This window comes from Sander lucioperca, chromosome 7 (assembly GCF_008315115.2).
Source record: "Sander lucioperca isolate FBNREF2018 chromosome 7, SLUC_FBN_1.2, whole genome shotgun sequence".
Taxonomy (NCBI): Eukaryota; Metazoa; Chordata; class Actinopteri; order Perciformes; family Percidae; genus Sander; species Sander lucioperca.
In genome coordinates, this window is record NC_050179.1 from 3,431,057 (window position 1) to 3,452,888 (window position 21,832).

The window sequence follows — 21,832 nt, forward strand, 5'->3', positions numbered from 1 at the left end:
ATAATCCAGAAGCCTTTGCCTTTCATATAAGCCATTTCTGATTCCAATTGATCAACTACAAGTCAAGTTATTATTTGTTGTTCCTACAACTTAGATAATTGACAAGACTTTTGTCAGGCACTGTACACCAGGTTCTAGGGAATATTAAACTACAACTGTTTTTCACTGGCTTGGTTTCCCCTTTATCATCAGCAGGAAGCTGTTCAGGAAACTTTCCAGCATATTAAACTGTGCAACTAAGAGTAGAAAAGCATCTGTCTCCAGCGCTTTCAGCCACAATAGCCTTGGCATGAAAGTTATGATAGTTAAATTATCATCACGCACCGACTGGCTGGCTGGCAATCTGGCCATGGCGATAGCTGTGGCAGGGTTTTATGGTGATATCTTAATGTTCGTAATCTGAGGCCCCTGCGAATGGTGGGAGCAACAAGCTAATAATGTACTGCATAATGACCATGTTTTAATTGTTAGCGACCTCAAAATTCTGGTCTTTACTCCGGGCTTTCACTTACAGAAAAACTACAACAAATTTGTTGCAGATCTGACACACAATACATTTTATACACACTCAAAATACACCAATGGCTTGGTTTACATCAGGAATTAGCATAAAACCTTTCTTCCAGTTAGTAAGTAAAGGAAGGGTGATACAACAAAGACAATGACTAGTGACTGAATAGGAAATGCATATAGAGAATAGAACAGCGTTAAAGTAGTAGTAGAATAAAGCATTGTATTATTAAATGTAACCAGTATTACCATAAAAGAAAAAAACATTACAGAAATACAAGAACAGAATTATTAGAATAACCACTTATAACACGGGTCTGTATGTAACCCACAGTAACACCAACTACAGTCCTTTCTCTTGGCTGTACAATTACTGTGGTTAGCCTCATTTTCTTATTTCCATGTACTCTACATATTCTTTTTATACATAGCACCCACTGTAAGGCATGGTTGGCCATCCTAAAAGTCCTTCTACGTGATATAATCTTTTTTTTTTATGACCAATTACTTGAATGCAGTTATATTTTTATTCCTATCTCATCTTTCAGTTTTGTCCCCGTTTCTGCAAAGTAACTGGAGATTAACTTGAAGGTAAAAATAAATACACTTGAACTCATTCTGCTCTATGGTCCTTGTGCTCTCCATATGCAGGGACATGAGGACACAATGTACAGGCATACACTCTGGAAAGGAAAAAACACGAGATGGATACAAGAAACACAAACACATACACACAAACTCATATGCGAGCACACACACACACACACACACATACACATACACACACACACACACACACACTCTAAATCAGCCCATGCTGACATGTTTGACTTCTGAACTATATATGATTGCCTCTAGTCTATGAGCTGGTGAACAGTTAAATTACCCCCTAAAGCCAAACACAATGCATCACAAGCAAAGACTCAACACAGAGTAGAACAGAGTACCATAGTAGTGGACCATCTGTATTTCAATCTGCCCCCAAACCATAAACACAAAAACCAAATTTTTAGATATGAGGCGATGTGTCAGTGTATTTGACTTTCTATTTGACATGTCTCAACCATCCTTAGCTGTTTAAGCTGGATGTTAAGAGAAACTTTAAGAAAACAGAAAAATAAACACTTTCATAACAAGCACAATCATATTTTCTCAGTTCTATAATCTCCATATTAAATCATTTTAATGGTTTGAAAACTAAACAGCACTCCAAAGCTATGAATAAACTGATTGAAATTTAGATTGTAGATTCACTTCAGGAAGAATCTGTATCTTTTTAGAATTCATTATTTGGGAAGTCATTATTTGTTCAATCTTGTATGACAACCACATTTACTGTGTTATCCTTCCTGGGTATGCCTGTTTATTAGCCGTTTTGTCTTAAATGTATGTAATGGTTTTACGCAGATAGTGAATGTGGTTTTTTATAGTTTTAACCCCAAGTACCTAATATTTATGTGAAAGATGTGGTGTTCACTGATGTCAAAAGCTTTTACACATGCACTGCAAACCTAAAATGATCTAGACATTACCCGGCAGAGCTGTATGTTAGAACGCAAATGTCCGAATTAGTTGGATTTAGTGAGAATTCACAGCATTTCATGCCACTTGCACAAAACCGGAAAAAAACTAAAATCTGACACAATCTCCCATTGTGTGCTACATGTGTGAAAGGGAAACTCTGGACTATGTCAGGACCTGATTCCTCACACATTGTTTGGAGTTCATATGTGAAAATGGCTTTAGTGTACAACTGTGTACTGCACTGTGAGTCCACTTTATTATACTACAAGTTAAGAGTTAAGTGTTGCTTTTTATCCTTCATATACTTTAACATACTTTTATCAATTCATGGCAAAACCTGCATTTTATCTTCCCTTACTTATTATTGTCCCATGATTTGTGTCAAAATTATATTTGTTTTCCAAATGTTATAAACCAAGGAATAGCATCTATGAATAGTATCAATGAGAGATAGGTGGGATTGCTTTATGCAGTCTAATTCACAACATATACATTACAAGCAGCTAGAGTCGTTTTGTATGTGGATCATTTCACTTACCATATGGAATGACTGTGGCAAAAATCCAGGGCAGACATGATCTGTCTGAAGAATTTTCTGGCCTCTTTAGGTGTTAACCTGCCTTTCTTCACCAAGTAGTCAAACAGCTCACCACCAGACACATGTTCTAGCACGAGGTACCTGAGATAAAGAAAAAGAGAGAGAAGGTAAAAAGCAGACCATGAAATAAAAAACAAGGAGAAGAACAGCAGAAAAACTCTAATATACACATAGAAAAGAAATATATCACTTGTAGGGACAGGAACAAATACCTGTGTTCTCCACAGAGCCCTCTGAAGGAGTCTAAAGAAACAGAGAAAGCCCCTGACCTCAGAGGTCTGTAAGAACTGGAGCAATATGGGAATATAATAGTTCCCTTACAGCTGTTATACACAGACAAAACACCCAGGATCAATGATCTCATCTCCCCAACGTCATATCAAGTTGACAGTTTATCTTTCATTTTGTCATCTGTAAGCTGTCTCCACCATCAGAGAGTGAAGCATGCCAACAGTGTATTACAATATGTGAAGGGTTCTGGTATACTATACACTCTGACCTCCGATGGGAGGTATCAGAGGGATGATAAAGTTGCATTACACTACAAAAAGATGGAAATGTGTGAAAAGCTCTGGGACATAAGAAATGTAAGATATGTGAAGTATGCTTTGGTACAGAAGCTGTAAGCTATGTGACAGTCTTTGTGTCAGCACTCGGTTACTAATCAAGCAAAAGAGACAAAAGTGAGGGAGGAAGAGAGATATTTGAAAAAAAAGTTCCTTGCTATACATACTGTATACACTGATTGTGTTGTAATTTCTTTCTTCTTTTACCTTCCTCAAACGTGCATACACACTTCCCTGCCATCACATTTCTTATAGCCATTCTTCAGGTGGCCTTCGTGCCTGCTCTGGGGCTCAAAGAGGACAGGGAGCTGATTAATCTCCGCTGGCCCAGACCTAAAGCTACATCTGTGGGCCGAAAGCCAGTGGTGCCCTGCACCTACTCCAGACTGGCCTGATCGTATATCCTGTGATGAAAATCCCTCCATCTTCACTACGACAAATTGAAGCTCAGACAGGTGTTGAAATGCTCTCTTTCTTCTCTTTCTAACCCTGCTGTGGATATGTGTGTCTGCATGCAGTTTTATTGATTACACTATAGTGTTGCAAAGTGTACTTGTCCACAGAGCATGTGCTCAGTAAACAACCCTTAAGCCAAAAAAAGCTGGCTATTACAAAACCTCTATAGCTTTGGCACATGTAAGAGTAGACCAGAGTAGGTGAAAAAATTAAATTAAATCATTTACAAAAATTGACTTACTTGAATTACATTCTGATCCCTCCCGATCTCCCGATATGACCATGATTTAAATGCTATTCCACTAAGTACTGCAGTTGGTTCTATTTTTTAGTATAATGGCAGCCTATTAAAGGGGCACTTCTCTGATTTTACATGTCACGATCAGTTTACTTTGCATGGGTAGTACTATCAAAATATTTAACTGTTGGTATAATATTTTCTGTGGTTCTAGAAGGGAGCTTTCTTAAAGCTGCTTAAATAAAACTAGTTATGTCAGCACAGTTATCTCAATTTAAATAATACAAATGGATGGCCTGAGTTAAAAAACAGGGGTGTGGAGTTTACCTCTCCTGGAACCATCACCTTATCGTGGTGGAGAGGTTTGTGTGTCCCTATGAACCTGAGGGCTGTGTTGTCTGGAGCTTTGTGCTCCTGGTAGGGTCTCCCAAGGCAAAGTGGTCTCAGGTGAGGGGCCAGACAAAGAATGGTTCAAAAACCCTATGAGTGACCGAGGAAGAGATGGAGTGACCCTGCCCGGAGGAAGCCCGGGGCCCCCGTCTGGAGCCAGGCCCAAATGGAGGGCTCGTCAGCGAGCGTCTGGTGGCCGGGTTTGCCACGGAGCCCGGCCGGGCACAGCCCGAAAAAGCTACGTGGCATCCATCTCTCCATTCCATGGGCCCACCACCTGTGGGAGGAACCGCTGGGGTCGGGTGCGCTGCCACATGGGTGGCAGTGAAGGTCAGGGGCCTCGACGGACCAGACCCGGGCAGCAGACGCTGGCTCTGGGGACGTGGAATGTCACCTCTCTGTGGGGGAAGGAGCCGGAACTGGTGCGGGAGGTGGAGCGCTACCGGTTAGATCTGGTGGGGCTTACCTCTACGCACAGTCTCGGTTCTGGAACCATACTCCTGGATAGGGGTTGGACTCTTTTCTTCTCCGGAGTTGCCCAGGGTGTGAGGCGCCGGGCGGGTGTGGGGATACTCACAAGCTCCCGGCTGAGCGCCGCTACGTTGGAGTTTACCCCAGTGGACGAGAGGGTCGCCTCCCTACGCCTGCGGGTTGTGGGGGGGGAAACTCTGACTGTTGTTTGTGCATATGCACCAAACAAGAGTTCGGAGTATTCGGCCTTCTTGGAGACCTTGAGTGGAGTCCTATATGGGGCTCCAGTGGGGGACTCCATAGTTCTGCTGGGGGACTTCAACGCGCATGTGGGCAATGATGGAGACACATGGAGAGGCGTGATTGGGAGGAACGGCCTCCCTGATCTAAACCAGAGTGGTTGTTTGTTGTTGGACTTCTGTGCTAGTCATGGATTGTCTATAACGAACACCATGTTCGAACATAGGGATGCTCATAAGTGTACTTGGTACCAGAGCACCCTAGGCCAAAGGTCAATGATCGATTTTATAATCGTTTCATCTGATCTGAGGCCGTATGTTTTGGACACTCGGGTGAAGAGAGGGGCAGAGCTGTCAACCGATCACCATCTGGTGGTGAGTTGGGTCAGGGGGTGGGGGAAGATTCTGGACAGACCTGGTAAGCCCAAACGGGTAGTGCGGGTAAATTGGGAACGTCTGGAGGAGGCCCCTGTCCGACAGACTTTCAACTCACACCTCCGGTGGAGCTTTTCGTGCATCCCTGTGGAGGCTGGGGGCATTGAACCCGAGTGGACAATGTTCAAAGTTTCCATTGCTGAAGCTGCGGCGAGGAGCTGTGGTCTTAGGGTCTTAGGTGCCTCAAGGGGCGGTAACCCACGAACACCGTGGTGGACACAGGTGGTCAGGGAAGCCGTCCGACTGAAGAAGGAGTCTTTCCGGGATATGTTATCCCAGAGGACTCCGGAGGCAGTGGCAAGGTACCGAAGGGCCCAAAGGGCTGCAGCCTCTGCCGTGAAAGAGGCAGCAGCGGGTGTGGGAAAAGTTCGGAGAAGACATGGAGAAGGACTTTCGGTCGGCACCAAGGTGCTTCTGGAAAACCGTTCGCCACCTCAGGAGGGGGAAGCGGGGAACCATCCAAGCTGTGTACAGAAAGGATGGGACGCTGTTGACCTCAACTGAGGCGGTAATAGGGCGGTGGAAGGAGCACTTTGAGGAACTCCTAAATCCGACTAATATGCCCTCTATGGTAGAGGCAGAGCTGGAGGATAATGGGGGATTGTCGTCAATTTCCCGGGTGGAAGTTGCTGAGGTAGTTAAACAACTCCACAGTGGCAAAGCCCCAGGGATTGATGAGATCCGTCCAGAAATGCTTAAAGCTCTGGGTGTGGAGGGGTTGTCTTGGTTGACACGCCTCTTCAACATTGCGTGGAAGTCTGGGACGGTGCCTAAGGAGTGGCAGACCGGGGTGGTGGTTCCCCTTTTCAAAAAGGGGGACCAGAGGGTGTGTGCCAATTATAGGGGTATCACACTTCTCAGCCTCCCTGGTAAAGTCTTCTCCAAGGTGCTGGAAAGGAGGGTTCGGTCGATAGTCGAACCTCAGGTTGAAGAGGAACAATGCGGATTCCGTCCTGGTCGTGGAACAACGGACCAGATCTTTACTCTCGCAAGGATCCTGGAGGGAGCCTGGGAGTATGCCCAACCGGTCTACATGTGCTTTGTGGATCTGGAGAAGGCCTATGACCGGGTCCCCCAGGAGATACTGTGGGAGGTGCTGCGGGAGTACAATCTCTGTACAACCAAAGCGAGAGCTGTGTCCGGGTTCTCGGCAGTAAGTCGGACTCAGGTGAGAGTTGGCCTCCGCCAGGGCTGCGCTTTGTCACCAATCCTGTTTGTAGTATTTATGGACAGGATATCGAGGCGTAGTCGGGGTGGAGAGGGGTTGCAGTTCGGTGGGCTGGGGATCTCATCGCTGCTCTTTGCAGATGATGTGGTCCTGATGGCATCATCGGTCTGTGACCTTCAGCACTCACTGGATCGGTTCGCAGCCGAGTGTGAAGCGGCTGGGATGAGGATCAGCACCTCTAAATCGGAGGCCATGGTTCTCAGCAGGAAACCGATGGAGTGCCTTCTCCAGGTAGGGAATGAGTCCTTACCCCAAGTGAAGGAGTTCAAGTACCTTGGAGTCTTGTTCGCGAGTGAGGGAACAATGGAGCGGGAGATTGGTCAGAGAATCGGCGCAGCGGGTGCGGTATTACATTCAATTTATCGCACCGTTGTGACATAAAGAGAGCTGAGCCAGAAGGCAAAGCTCTCGATCTACCGGTCAGTTTTCGTTCCAACCCTCACCTATGGTCATGAAGGTTGGGTCATGACCGAAAGAACGAGATCCAGGGTACAAGCGGCCGAAATGGGTTTCCTCAGGAGGGTGGCTGGTGTCTCCCTTAGAGATAGGGTGAGAAGCTCAGTCATCCGTGAGGAGCTCGGAGTAGAGCCGCTGCTCCTTTGCGTCGAAAGGAGCCAGTTGAGGTGGTTCGGGCATCTGGTAAGGATGCCCCCTGGGCGCCTCCCTAGGGAGGTGTTCCAGGCACGTCCAGCTGGGAGGAGGCCTCGGGAAGACCCAGGACTAGGTGGAGGGATTATATCTCCAACCTGGCCTGGGAACGCCTCGGGATCCCCCAGTCGGAGCTGGTTAATGTGGCTCGGGAAAGGGAAGTTTGGGGTCCCCTGCTGGAGCTGCTACCCCCGCGACCCGAGACCGGATAAGCGGACGAAGATGGATGGATGGATGGATGGGTGTGGAGTTTGAACTAAGCATGCTTTTATCAGGCTGGGATGGTCTAATAAAACAATGCTAACAAGTTGCATTATGGGAATTGTAGGATCCAGCATGTTTAGAGCTTGACCCATACTCGGGTCAGGATCTCTCAGCCTATGCTACACAGATTTTGACTAATACATTTTTAATCCCTTCTTCACAAGCATCCCAACTTAATGGAAGTGCAATACTAAATTACTGGAGTACCACTTAAAATAAACTTGGCTTTCGCATTGCTTGTATGATTATTAATGATTCACTGTTAATACTGTAATAAGAAACATCAATACATTTCAGTTAAGCAAGGATGCAGTGAATGTGGGACGTTAAGGCAGCTTTGGCCTCACTGTTTCCCAATGGTAACTCAGCAAATAGGAATAGGTCTTGTAAAGAACTTGCCTTGCATGTGTGCATTTGTCATTTTGTTATCTTTTCAACACTGCAATAAAACAGCTCATAGCAACACTATTACAAATCAAGGGTACTTATAATGGTCTTTTATTTATATTTATAATTTTTATTTCAGCGACCATTTTTCACTCAAAGCATAATAATATATCAACATCACGATTTGATCATTCATTTCGAGCAATGACATATCCATAAATAAGATTTTGGTGGGCTATGTATCAAACTCCTTGCACTTCTCATTTACCTCTTGTACAAAAACACGCACACACGCATGCACACGCACACGCACACACACACACACACACACACACACACACACACACACACACACACAAATTGTGGTGTGATCTGTGTCAGCAGCATAATAAATCTTAAAAGCTCTGGGACTGCAACACAAAATCAGGCTGTGTGTCCATCATTTATTGGCTTTCAAGTAGAGAATAATCTAAATAATATTCATCTAAAACTTACATCACTGATGCGAAGTGCAGAGTGTACTTCACTACGTCACTACGTCATTGGTAATTCAAATGTAAAGCAATTTGTCTTCTGTGACGTTACAAGTGACCAACTGTCAAAAGTGATGAAGCAATGGGTACAAAATGTGATTTTAATAATCCAATTATACCATGAATCACAATATTATGCTATTCCTATCATCTTAAAGGAAGACATGTACAGTACTGCATGTCCAATTCCATTTGGCCAGAAAGCTCAAGATGAGAACTAATTGAATTTAGTTGACAAACAGTCCTCTGTAGATCAAGAGGGCTACTATAAGCTACTGATGGGCTTGTCACTCACCACTGTTAAAGTTTGCTAATAGATTTATGTGTGTGCCTTCATGTGCAGCAGACTTATGTGGCTGCCACTCTCCATGGCTAATGTTTCTTAATGCAATGGTGTTGCCTCTGATAAGCGTGTCATTGTGTTTACATTACGGAGACTTCCTCTCCCGATTAGCAGTACCCTAGTGCGCGCAACCAAATTAAATGCTTCATGCCAATACTAATGGAGCATCTGCCCCTCCAAGGCTATCATTGTTGCCCTCCAATCATAATACACCAATCAAAAATGTTCTGTGGGCCAACAAAACGATCTGTGGCATTTTATAAAGACTGTTCTGGCATCCAAAAGAGCACTTGACAATAATGATATATGTTAGCCACAAAGGTTTTCATACAAACAATTACTCAGTGTGTGCAGTATATTTATGATTTTGTATTATGAATCAAAACTGGACCACAATGCACTGGTGATACTTACAAGTATTTTTTATTTTCGTAGACATCATGTAGCTTTAAAACATGCGGGTGTTCTATGAGCTTCAGAATAGCTATTTCTCGCTCCACCTGTATGAGAGAGGGATAGGTAGAGAAAGAGAGAAAAAAGAGATTTGATTAGTGTAACATCAGCACAGTTACATTCCTAAAAGCACTCTTGGACCGACCGAGTCCTAATCTGCCCTCTGAAAGTGCAACTTTCCTCTCACTGCTCCCTAAACTGAAGTACCAGGGAGACAAACTGACTGACCCCAAAGGAGCCTGTGATGAGTTCTCGCCAATCGTTTTTCTGAGGTCACCGTTAAGGTTACAGTGTGAGAGACAAATCTGAGAGGCAGCAATCTGTAATAACACTTCACACAACCAGCATAAGGGCTTAAAAGTAATACATAAATCAATGAAAGTAGCTGACTGGCATTTTCTACTGGCAGAAAGGACAGAGATAAGCTTTGACCACACTCTGGTTGGCATCCAGGCCAGCAAGCACTGCTATCTCAGGTGGAAAAAAAAATGTAGTTTGCTTCAAAAACTGAAGGAAAACAGCTTGTGTTCCTCTTATCTTACTAAAAGTAGTGTCCTCTCCCCTCTTACTTGTATAGAACAAGTCAAGCTGAATACATTGCAATCACATTTCATAGTTGGGTGGTTGAGGTGAACATAAATCAGGTTGGTTTGATAAGAAACATGAAGTAGAATAACCCATCAGAGTCAGACATCCCACATTTGAGAGGACAGCCTGTGGGTGATTTGGGGTCAACATGTCCACTAAGGTACATCAAGGTCTACCTTAGGAGGCTGTTTTCCTGCAGAAACAATGGCTGTATACATATAAACACAAGACTGTGTCCAAAACAAACAGACGGCTGAGTCCACACAAGTTCTTTTGCTTACAGAGCTGTTGAGACACACATAGAATGCGTACTATGAGACAGGTGAGAGCTGAATTTCACCAAAATCGAGCATATCAGTTTGGATTTGTGTCAGCTTCTCCGGAGAGCTATAGTTAGCATGTACGGCTGCCACGGAAAATCAGCATGGAACCCACTTCGACAGAAGCCCCTGCTAATCTTTAGCCCCCTTTGCTGCTCAACCTACTCTGCATGCGGTTGTCTGCCCATCCTTCTCCTCCACCTTTCTTGTCCATCCTCTCCTCCACCCTCTGTGTCTCAATTTGACCGACTATGATCGAGATGAAAGGACAGTGCGAGTTAAAGGCTCCTCTGCCTCATCTCGTCAAAGTCAATTTTACTTTGTCACTTGCCTGTGACAGCCTTCACGCTGCTTTAATGTCACACTCACTGTGGCTTAACTTTATAAACATGTGGAATGAAGTCAAAGCTCTGATCTGCCAGCTAACTCTGTTTTTGTTAAACTCCCACAAAGCTTTATGCTTGACCAGGCGTAAAATCAGGTTCCTCCCCCTTAATTATGCTCTCACATTGTTTTTCATTTCAGAACAGCTTGTATTAAGTGATTACCTGTACTGTCAGCTCAGGTAGCCTATTGGTCCCTATCTTGACACATTTCTGATTATTTTCTGCCTAAATAGCAGCATCCCTATCTACACTCTTTATCAAGTGTGTGATAAAAAAACCTGCTGAATTAGCTTACATTCAGTCACTGAAGAGAAAAATGTGTTGCAGTGCAACTGGTGTTCAAGCTGAAGCCAAGAAAAAGTCATGGGAGAATATAAAGCTAATAAAGCTAGGCACATAGCTTGTCTAGAAAGGGTAAAGTGGTAAATACGTAATTAGCATTAGCATGGAGTATCAGTGGGAGTAACGGCCAGGCTAATCAGGGCTAATCCAGGGACTAATGAGTGCAATCGCCAGCAGTACACCATGCCACTTTCTCACCTGAGGCTAAGGTGTGTTGTTAGGAATGATCCCATGGTGGCTAGCTAGCTAGCTGGCAGTAGGGCTCCCTGCAGAGAGACTAATTCTACCCAGGACTCGGGAAGAGATGAGCTGTCGAAATGTTACAGAGCCAGCAGCTGGCTTCCTAAGCTTCCTCTAAGTGCCTCCTTTTAGTTAATTGAAATAAGAGAAATGAGGCTTAATGTGAAGACTTAACTGTACAACTGCCTGCTTATTGCAAGATTAGCTATTGATTAACACACTAATGTAAATCTGCGGAGCACCCCCTGCTCTTTTTTAGCATTAGAACAACAGTTTCATTAAATGGCCTACAATTATCAGTTAAAAGAAATTTCTGACAAAGACATTTATACCTTGCTTGCTTCCACCTGCAAATGGAAGTGAGTGAGACAGGTAGAACACCAACAATAACTGCATTTATTACACACACAGTGACAAACTGTTTGCTCACAAGCCTCAAACACACACGTATCAAACACCTCTAGCCTATAACTTCATGCTAGTATACATGCCAGGTGGTCATCCTCTTTTTCTGGCTCCTGTACATAGCTCCACACTCTGTAATTAAGTTTCACATCTGTGAGTGTGTACAGCTCTCTCCATATCTCCATGGCACTTCATTAGGTCTAAAGTTATTAGCAGGCGCTTGGACACATTTTACCGAGACACACACACATGGACAGACGGAAGGGGGGTCAGATGAGAAGCACACCTTCTCTTTTCATCCTTCTTGTGTTCAAAAGTTCAATATATTACTAATTTACAAAACATTTCAAAAACCAAACAGGGTTAGTAGAAGGCAGAATCAGAAAAAAAACAACACATCTCATCAGAGGTCGAACGAAATCGCAAAGACTGACACTAATCCAAATGAGCTATTTGACGGGGAGATAATTTGTCTTCTCGTTGTGTTATCGTTGTGAAATGAACATCATTAGCAGAAGACATCAGAACAGGAGCCTGTTGGTGGAGGGGCTGATTGGCAATGCTCCGACCCACAGGGTTTCCTATCAATGTCATATCCTGCCACACTCAATGGATCAATATGTTGGAACTGCTGTGGTGATTACTGTTAAGGTGATAACCACAACTAAGATGGTTGAAAGCAAAAAAACTGCATTCTTATCCTCCAAATTAAAAGCACATTTTCTTCACCCTGGAATTTAATTTTGATGTTGTGTTTGAAAGTACGTGTGATGTGATTTATTACTTGTAATTATGATGTAATTTGCAGGTGCAGATGGTATTTTATAATAGAAAATGGAAACTGTGCGTGAGAGAGGGACTGGGAAGACAGGAGCTACACAGACAAATGAGGCAAAGCGGCCACTGGTGCTCACATGTGTCACTTCAAATTCAACAGGATGAGAGCCATTTTAGCATTTATAGTCCCCATCAGCTCGCTATTGATTCTTTAAATTACAGCCCTAGATCTGAATGGATGAATGGACGAGCAAATAAATAACTGGCGACATCAATAGTTTCATCACTGTGGCTAAGAATCCAGTGATAGAGGACAGAGGATCACAGACAGTCAGGCAACCACAAAGACGCAAAGAGATGAGATTCGTGTCACACATGTCACAGAGCAACCGTACAGAGAAACCATCCCAAAATCTCAGAGGGGAAAATATTGGATCACAGGCTCTGTCATCTCTCACTCTCCACTTATTGCCTCTCGCTCTCTTCCTCCCGCCTTTCACTCTTTCTCTCTCATGCACACAGAAGGAAAACACAGACATTTATGTCACCTCCCCCAGGCGAGCGAGTGAATGGTCCCTTGATACTGAGATCTGAGTATCAAAGTCAACAGGGCAGCCATGTGTGTCAGATAAAAAAAAAAAACGGGTGGCTATGCTAACATGGGAGCTACAGTGCATGCAAGAGCTGCTGGATGGATAGAAAAACAAAAGAGAGACAGAAGAAGGATGAGGGAAGTGTTAGAGGGATGAAGCATAAGCCATATAATGTTCTGCAATGGAGAAGGCTAAAAGAGAAAAGTAGAGGAGACAGACAGTAAGAGAGCACAGTGGCAGTGCCAGCTTGCCCCCCTCCCCTGAGTCTTGCAGCCTCTTTTGTTGCTAATTAACACAACACGGGGAAAGGATAACCTTTTTATTAGCGACATGCACCAAACAGCCCACAGAGAGTGAAATGATAACAGGTAAAGCGATAAGGCGGCAATGTGAGGAGCTAAAAGCATTTGACAATCAAGGAAATGAGAGAACATTCCACCTAAATGGCTAAATTTGATGGACAAAATATCTACAGCAGTTGGCAACAATTAATTAATTTGTACCATATTGCTAGATCTTTCAAAAGCTTTTCATACAGCGAATTACAACATTTTAAAGTGTAAATTCCTGAAATATGGTTTTATGACACACTGTACTTATGGTTAATAAATTATATTTCAATTTTCTACAACCCTTCATAAAAAGTTCTTACTATATGATATTACTGTTTTCCAAATATGTATTTTCATGTACAAGATACAACTCAGAGTGGGCTATCTTACAGACTTTTGACCCAATTCATAAATGTACTCTTACTAAACCAAACATTCATCTAATCTTAATTGTCTTCCACATCGTACTAGCAGATGTCATGTTTCAATAAGATACAGTGGCCCAAACTTAACAAACTCTTTTTCTTATTTGGTAAAATTATTATTTTTTTAAAGTCCTATACAGAATATCATTAATTTAGCTTTTTCTATGTCATAATCGTAATCTAAGACGTTGTGAATAAACTGTTTCTTTTCTGTGTGTTAATTTATATTGTTATACTGTCTTTAGCAAAAAAATAAAGCACAAAATAAAACACAATATAGGTTTGCAGGGAGGAGGGTGTAGTTGAGAAATCATATTTCAGTTACCATACGGGTGAAGGAAAAGTAAGGTATGGATGGATAGAAGTAGACGTGGGTCCAACTGTCGGTGAGCAGAAGGGGAGGAGACAGCACAGCTTGGCTACTGGCTCACAGACAAAATCAGTCAGCTTGCTGTCCATTCATACTTGTGACATGTGAACACATTAACGCACGATGCACACACACTGTACACACACACCACTGATCACGGCAAGCCACGAGCCACCTCCATCCATCCATATGTCGGTCAGTGAGCCAGTAGGGCAGAATCTGTGTTTTCTGCCAGGAACAGAGGGTAGCCAAGCTGGTGTGTATACATACATGAGTGTATCTTTTGTGTACGTGCTTACACATGCATGTAAATGGTAAGGCTGTTGGTGGTTGTAGAGCGCTGTCTGTCAGTCTTTGTAACTGTGGCAGGGGGACATCAGTTTCAAGGGCAACACACACACACACACACACACACAGGTCACAAAAGTCAACCCAAGCTTTGTGTTCATGTGCTCTCTCTCTACTTGGTGTGCAGGGCATGTCCACTACCTTCAAGTTGATATTAACATGTGTGCCATGTGTTCCTACCTGCTAATGCAAAATTGGCAGAGAAGGCTCAGGGTGATGGATTTAACAGTATTTGGTTAGGGAGAATGTGTGCGTTACTTGTGTTATCTCCCACTACTGAGCTAGTCCCACTAAAAAACGTAAAAACTAAATAAAATAACATCTGTATGATTATATTCCAAAGTCGTTGAACTGGAAAAAAAAGTAATCTCCCTCTTACTTTCATCCTTTTCCATTTCTAGCCTTCCCCTCCACCCCGTGGACCTCACTAATACACAAACGCATGTGCGAACATGCTAACACACATGGATACACAGTCAGAACAGCAGGCTTTTCTGATAATCACTGTATCAGTCATCCTTTGTGAAGAGGAGGCACATTCTCTACACAGGGGAGTTTGATCAATGCCAGAGACATGTAAATCGATCTGGACATAGTCTCTGCTAGCTCCTAGTCCTTATCTTTTATCAATCCCCCACCCTTTCAAATCTTCCTCATTACCCCTTCCCACCCAAGACCAATTCTGACACTCCTCCTCCTCTTGGTCCTTCTCTCCTATCCTTCATTTATTCTCTGTTTCCCTCATTCTATCTTTCTAATCATGTCTATGATGTGTGTCTGTGCTGCTGACATATCCATCAGGCTGCCACTTAGACCAGTGGCAGGCTACATCATTTCACACTAACAGACATGTCCCTGGATAACCTTGGTCATAATAGAGTCTAATGACAGAGGTCTCCCACACCCTGGGGTCAAAGGCTATAATAATGAACCTCCTCAAACATACTGCATGGCCTGATAGGTGGAGTGGGAAGGGCTGAGGAGAGGGTAAAAGCTGTGTGTTTGTGTGTATTAGCAGTATGTGAATGGCCATGTGTGTGTGCAAAATGAGTGATTTATCAGTGACGGGCAGGCAGTGGATCCCTTTTGGCAGCCATGTTTGTGTGTCGGCTGTCTAAAGTGTCTTTTTGTCAACTCGTCTGTTTCGTCACTCACTCCCTAAGCGAGGGATTTTTCATATGAGAGAGTTGGTGAGGTCACCTTGGATTGTGTGGAGATGTGAAATGTGGATTAATGAACTGGTTTTCACAGACTAAAAAGAGAGAGTGTAGAACTGAATGTAATGATTAGATCTGAAGGTCTATATCAGTTATAGAGTGTAAATCTAATAACCTACAGTTGCCTATATTTGCATGTGAGGTAGATGGAATTGTTTCCAAAGTGCAGCACAGGAAGATAAAATTGGACCCTCTAAGGACGTTGGAGAAATTGTTATTAAAGCTATGTTGCATACTTTCTGTCGCCCCCTTGAGGAATTCTAAGTAATGACAACAATACTGTTGTTGCATCCACATGACACAAGCCTTCGGTGATCACGCAACACTCCCATCCCTCCTCCACACAGTTGCTTGTAGCCAAGGTAGCCAAGGAGGACACGGAGGATTAAAAAAAACATGATGGACTCTTCAGAAGAGGTAATTATATTCACTTTTGCGGGTGAAAGTCGCCGGACTACACCATTTTGTAAACATAGCCATAGTGAGAAATACATAGAGTTTTGTGGAGCTGATAGTCTTAATTAGCTTTGTATCAAATCATTTGGCAATGGCTTAAATGTAACGGACGTTCATTAATATAAAATAAGAAAGTATATTTTCCTTTTTTTGATGCAAACCTTAAATTAAAATATGATGTAAATTTGGGTGATTACATTTGCAGTCTATTTCACTGTTCAACTGTATAAGACCAGAGCACTCCTTTAAAAATAAAAGAAAGATTTAAAGAAAAGGTGATGAAAAACTTTGTTAAGCATTGATGTATGGAAACATTGAGATGATTTTGGCATGTGACGTGGACAAGTTGTACAGTTCTGTTACAAGATTATTTATATGAAAAAAAACACTAAATCAGTGTTGACTGTAAAAAACAACACAAGCAAATCTAAGTGAACTACAACACTGGTGCTGGTTTTGGTAAATGCAAAGTTATGTGAAAACAAATTAAAACAAAGAAAGTGAGTAATGAATGAGTAATGAAGCCTATTTAGTGCAATAATTCAGGCGGACAGTAGTGATTAGCTAACAGTGATTCACTCACTCAACTCATTATCTCCACATATGAATACATGGCCTATTCATTGACACATAAGCCTGGTCAATAGTTAGCCGGACACAGGAGTCAATACATGCCAACAGGTCAGTAGGAAAGACTGGTCAACTGAAACAAGCCAAATTAGCTTGAAACTTTGTAAATAAGTTTAAAATAACTCTTATAATGTAATCAGGGAATTTCTTTCAGCTTCTACATTTGTTAAATAGGTGTTACAGTGAGCTTGAGTCTTTCACACATAAAAGGCACACTTGTGCTCTCATGGTACCACATATGCATACTAATTTACCCTAATAATGGCAAACCATATGTGCAAAAGTATACAGCGCCTGTACACGAAAGCCACAAAAGCAGAATCAGAATCTGTCCCAAACTCATTAACACTGCCAAGACTGAACTAATTTCCCTGTTTTTTTTACAACATCTAAAAGTTGTAAATGTATGCCTGGTTCACAAATTAATGTAGCATGTGTGTAATGTTCAAGCCGTGTGTTTGCTGATAATCAAGGTATAAAATAATGTATAGTTGAATACAGGGGAGTTACATGGATGTAACTCTAGTTCTGTGAGTACATGCATAGCCCTCTACCATAACCATTTACAAAGTAGAAACACCTTTTTTGCTGGCAGAATATAAGTTAGTAGTAGTATTAGTATTCACCCCACTAGTGCTAGTGAAGTGAATGTATCATTAATACCATTATACAGCAGGTTCTCACTATGAAATAGCTTATTAATGTGATATACAACGGAACAGCAAAACATGTATGCAATGTCACGGTTATATCCTTTGACTACTCCTTTACTTTATCACAGTAAAAACATATTGCGAGGTACATTTGGTACATGTTTGTATATTGGTATGTAAATTCTAGTTTACACTGTGAGATCAGTATGAAATGCATAATGTTGGGCATCATTACCAGGTGTGTGCTTGACCTATAGGTACAATCTACTACTGTATGTGTACATAGTCTGTGTGTGTGTGTAAGTGAGCCAGTAAGTAGCATTGTTGACAGTGCTCTTTGTGACAAGCTGTGATTCATCCTACAACCCTGCCTGTCTGATGTGAGACTATTACAGACCAAATCCTGCAGCGAAAGGACAGATAGAACCTTAAGGGGAGTGTGTGTGTGTGTGTGTGTGTGTGTGTGTGTGTGTGTGTGTGTGTGTGTGTGTGTGTGTGTCTTTGTTGACTCTGTACAACTTGACAATGGTCATGGAGCTGTCATTCATGGTGTCATTTATGGTATATGTGATCTGCCCACTGAGGTACACACACACACACACACACACACAAGCGTGCACAGTCAAACACATACAGGATGGATGTAGTGGCAGTTAAAACGATGGAATGGTATATGAATAGACATATCGCAGCATTGCTGTTGCCAGTGAGATGACAGTTGTCACAAACCGTGACATACTTCATTGTCCATCAGTTATACTATTGCAAAGCTCTGATACAGTGCCTACAGAGCATACAACATTGGACACACACACACACACACACACACACACACACTAAACTGTACCAACAAAGCTTCTTTGTATGTACTGTATCTATGCATTGTTTAATGTTAATGAAGACAAGGACAAAGTGCTGCAGGTTCATGTGTCGCATTAAGTCAGGGCACAGGCCAATATAAAGTAAGTAGATTAACATCAAGCACATAATGATAGGCAACATGTTGAGATGCAGGGAATTGGAAGTGGAAGCAACATGATATAAAAACAGATGACAAAGACAGATTTGGAAGTAAAAATAAAGTACAGTTTTCCTATCAAAGGCACATGATGTACCTATTCAATTATCAGTCCCTACGTAAACAAGATAAAATAAAAGATGATCACAATACCCAGTGGTTGAGAAGAAACACAGAAATACACATCAGTGGGTCCACAGGTATAAAGAGGTAAGAAATCCCAGTGCAAAACAAAGTAATAAACAGACATAAAAAGCTAAACTAAACTTTGAAAGGGAACTTTGCTGATCTCCCCACAAAAGCATTACTCCACTTAAGGGTAAAAGAACTAGATAAAATCTGCCCTTCGCTCACAAAGGAAAAACAAAAAAACAAAAGCAACAACAAATAAAAAAGCAAACAAGGCTTTCTCATCTATCTGACAACACAGCGGCTTCTGCCTTTGAAGAGGAAAAACAAATGCCATCGGTTTAGACATCTGTCTGTCTCCTGTCGAGCTCAATGGGGGATCCCGCTACATCTTGTGTTCTGCTATCCACCATTTCATTATGTTGTCTGCACTCCATCTCCGTTTTATCTCGATAAGACATATGAGAGGTAAAATCAGTCTAACCTTGCATGTGTTTTTGTCACCACAGTGAGCAGCAGCACTGATGGTTTTACACGTCTCTCACCAGGATGTGTTAGATCCCAAACTACCAGGCACAAATGTGTAAAACTCAATGTTTTGGTGTCTTCAGTCAATGGTATTTAGCATGAAACATAACGTGACACAGGTTTGCTTTACAATCCCCAAACATCTTCGGCCTTGTAGGTAAAATCTATTCCCCATTTCCGTTTCAGCAGAGCCTCATCAACACTCAATAAAGACTGGGAAAAAAAGTGGATTTGGAAGTGGCGATTGGGAACTAAATTAGGATGTAAAATATTGAGGGATCTTCATATTGACTGACAACAGACAAAGGGCTTTGTAAGGCCTTACAGGTTAGTGGAAATCCATATTATTATTTAGGTTCCTACAGAATGCTATGAGGAAACAAGGGATGGAGAGTGTTACAATGGGAAGAGTGACAGATTGGTGATGCACTTCTTTCAGGGAGAATGTTTTGGTCAATACTGAAAAAAACAAGCATCACTGGAAATGTACTATATTGACTTTCCTCATAGTTTTATTCTATAACGTAGCTATAATCTATATTCAAAAGGTCTACAGTTCCACATTTGATTATACCCAAATGAAGGAATTAATATAAACTTCTTGAATTGTTTTATTACAAAAATTCTAATTCACCCAACATTTGAAAGCAAGCATGCATCAACAGGCAGAAGTGAGTGAAAGAAGCAGCAAACGTAGAGCAGAGAAACAGTCTTCCTGTGCAGTCAGCCTGTTAAAATCAAACTGTGTGCTAAGCTCTGGCTTCTGGCTCAGCACCATATAAAGCTGATGGCTCAATGCGCAGGGGCACAACATATGAAACCCATTTATTTTAAGGGGTGTCTGCGATGTCTCTGCAGTGGCGCACACACACATGCACACAAAGATGCACACAAACACGTATGCACACAACATGAAGTTAGACGTGTGCACGTTGGAGGCATTTCTATATCCAACCCACTCGCGGCACAACAGAGATGGGAGAGAATGGCCAATCTATAATCATTAGGAGGGGAAGAGTAGAGATGGTGGAGAAAGAAAGCTACAGTGCTGTCAGCGAGGTGTCGGGATAACAAGATTAGACCTTGTATGATTCATCTGTGGCCGTGGCATTCTGCTCCTCACCCGCCCACCACAATCCCTGTCGGTTGGTGTACTCAACCTTCATACCTTGCTGTTTTCTGCATTTTTAATCGTACATTGTTGGTTTACATTCTGTGTATTGAAAACTTGGATACTATTGTGTCATACAGTCATCCCAAATGAAACTTTCCTCATGTTTTGTTATTTAGATTACAGATACAGATGTACAGATTGTGCAGATCAAACAAATGATATGGTCGCATTGCTCTAATTCCATAGAACAGGCTAATTTTCCTTATTTATGGGCAGAAAATCAAATTCAAACAGTACTGATCTTGTTAATAATGAGAAAAAAGTACTGTTCCTTATCCCTGCCAGAGTAGACGGCTGCATTACCTATGATTCAGGCCATTTTAGGTAATGTAGCCATCTACTCTGGCTGTGGCGCTGCCTGGTTGTTCTCAGCTCTTACATGCGGTGTCCTTAGCACTTCAATTATTTGCTTCAGGGGGCAATTATAGTTCTGGCTTCTCCATCTCCAAACTCTCTTTCTCTCACTCAGGCACACATTTTTCTCATCTGAAATGTTATGACTGACATCAAGGACAGAGTCAGCAAACCACAATGAACATCACCACACTAAAACCCCATCAAAATCATTGTAGCTATGTAGCGATATCTGCTTCACAAGACATCCATTCAAAGTGTTCTAACTTCCTGTTCACCATCCTTTCTAACCTTCCCCACACACACGTTTCCCTCCCCTCTATCTCCCTTCATCCTGCACTCCATCGCTCCTCTCCCTCTCTTCTTTTCTCTCCCTGGGCTTGGGGACAGTAGAGTGACTTTGAAGTTGTGCTGCTTCAGGAGGAGAGAGAGTCACTCTGGCTAATTAGTTGTCCTTATCCCAACAGCAGCCGCCGCCACCAGCTCACAGGCTCAGAGTTAAAAACAGAGCAGGCATCAACAGCAACTACCAACTGCTGCATGCTAAAGATACCCTTCTCCCCCTGCTAGTTGTTAGTGCTAGCGGCTAGCAACAATTTAACTCTCCCCGAGACTAAATTGCGGATTAGTGAAGTTGCTCCACTCAGCATAATGATACTGTAGGTAATATAGTATGAAATATGTTAGAGAAAATCCCCTGCTCTCAGGGGAAGCTTGTCAGACCATAGTTGACTGCAGTTGCAAGATTCTACTCTGTTTTTTCCCCACCATGTCGTCATCACCAATATGACAATATCAGTTTTACAGTAGGTGCTTGGAAGCATTGCAATAACAGACTTGTGGTTTTCCAATGCACGGGGAAATTGCACTATGCTCTAAAAGCTAAGAAGAAATAGTGTATGCTTTAGCCACGTAATTAAAGTCACACAAGTGCAGAGGAAAGACAAAATCATCTTAACTAAATGAACATTGCAAACAGTACTGCAAATGTGAGTCATAATGGGTTACATTCTAATTAGCGATACGTGTAATATAATAACCTGCTTTATTAGGAGGACTGGGTATTATATCTCATCGCTCAGATTTGTAATCTTGTTTTAATTGATAAAATAACTAAAAATGGTTTTACTTCCATTGTATTAAGGCAAATATCTGGTACATTATGAAAGGAAAGAAAAGAAAGAAAGAAAGAAAGAAAGAAAGAAAGAAAGAAAGAAAGAAAAAAGTACTTTGTTAATCCCTCATTAGGGAAATTCAATTTTTA

The 21,832-nt window shown here is 42.2% G+C and overlaps 1 protein-coding gene across 12 annotated transcripts in view; it reads right to left on the bottom strand.

The window, feature by feature from the left end:
* Positions 1-21,832, bottom strand: part of LOC116038465 (serine/threonine-protein kinase BRSK2) — a 176,252-nt gene that overhangs the window by 50,246 nt on the left and 104,174 nt on the right. For all 12 annotated transcript variants that reach the window (XM_036003024.1, XM_036003029.1, XM_036003023.1 and 9 more), the window contains 2 exons: positions 9,245-9,330; positions 2,573-2,713 (listed from right to left, as the gene is read on the bottom strand). In XM_036003024.1, coding sequence (XP_035858917.1) covers positions 2,573-2,713; positions 9,245-9,330 — 227 coding nt within the window. The remainder of the gene's footprint in view (positions 1-2,572; positions 2,714-9,244; positions 9,331-21,832) is intronic.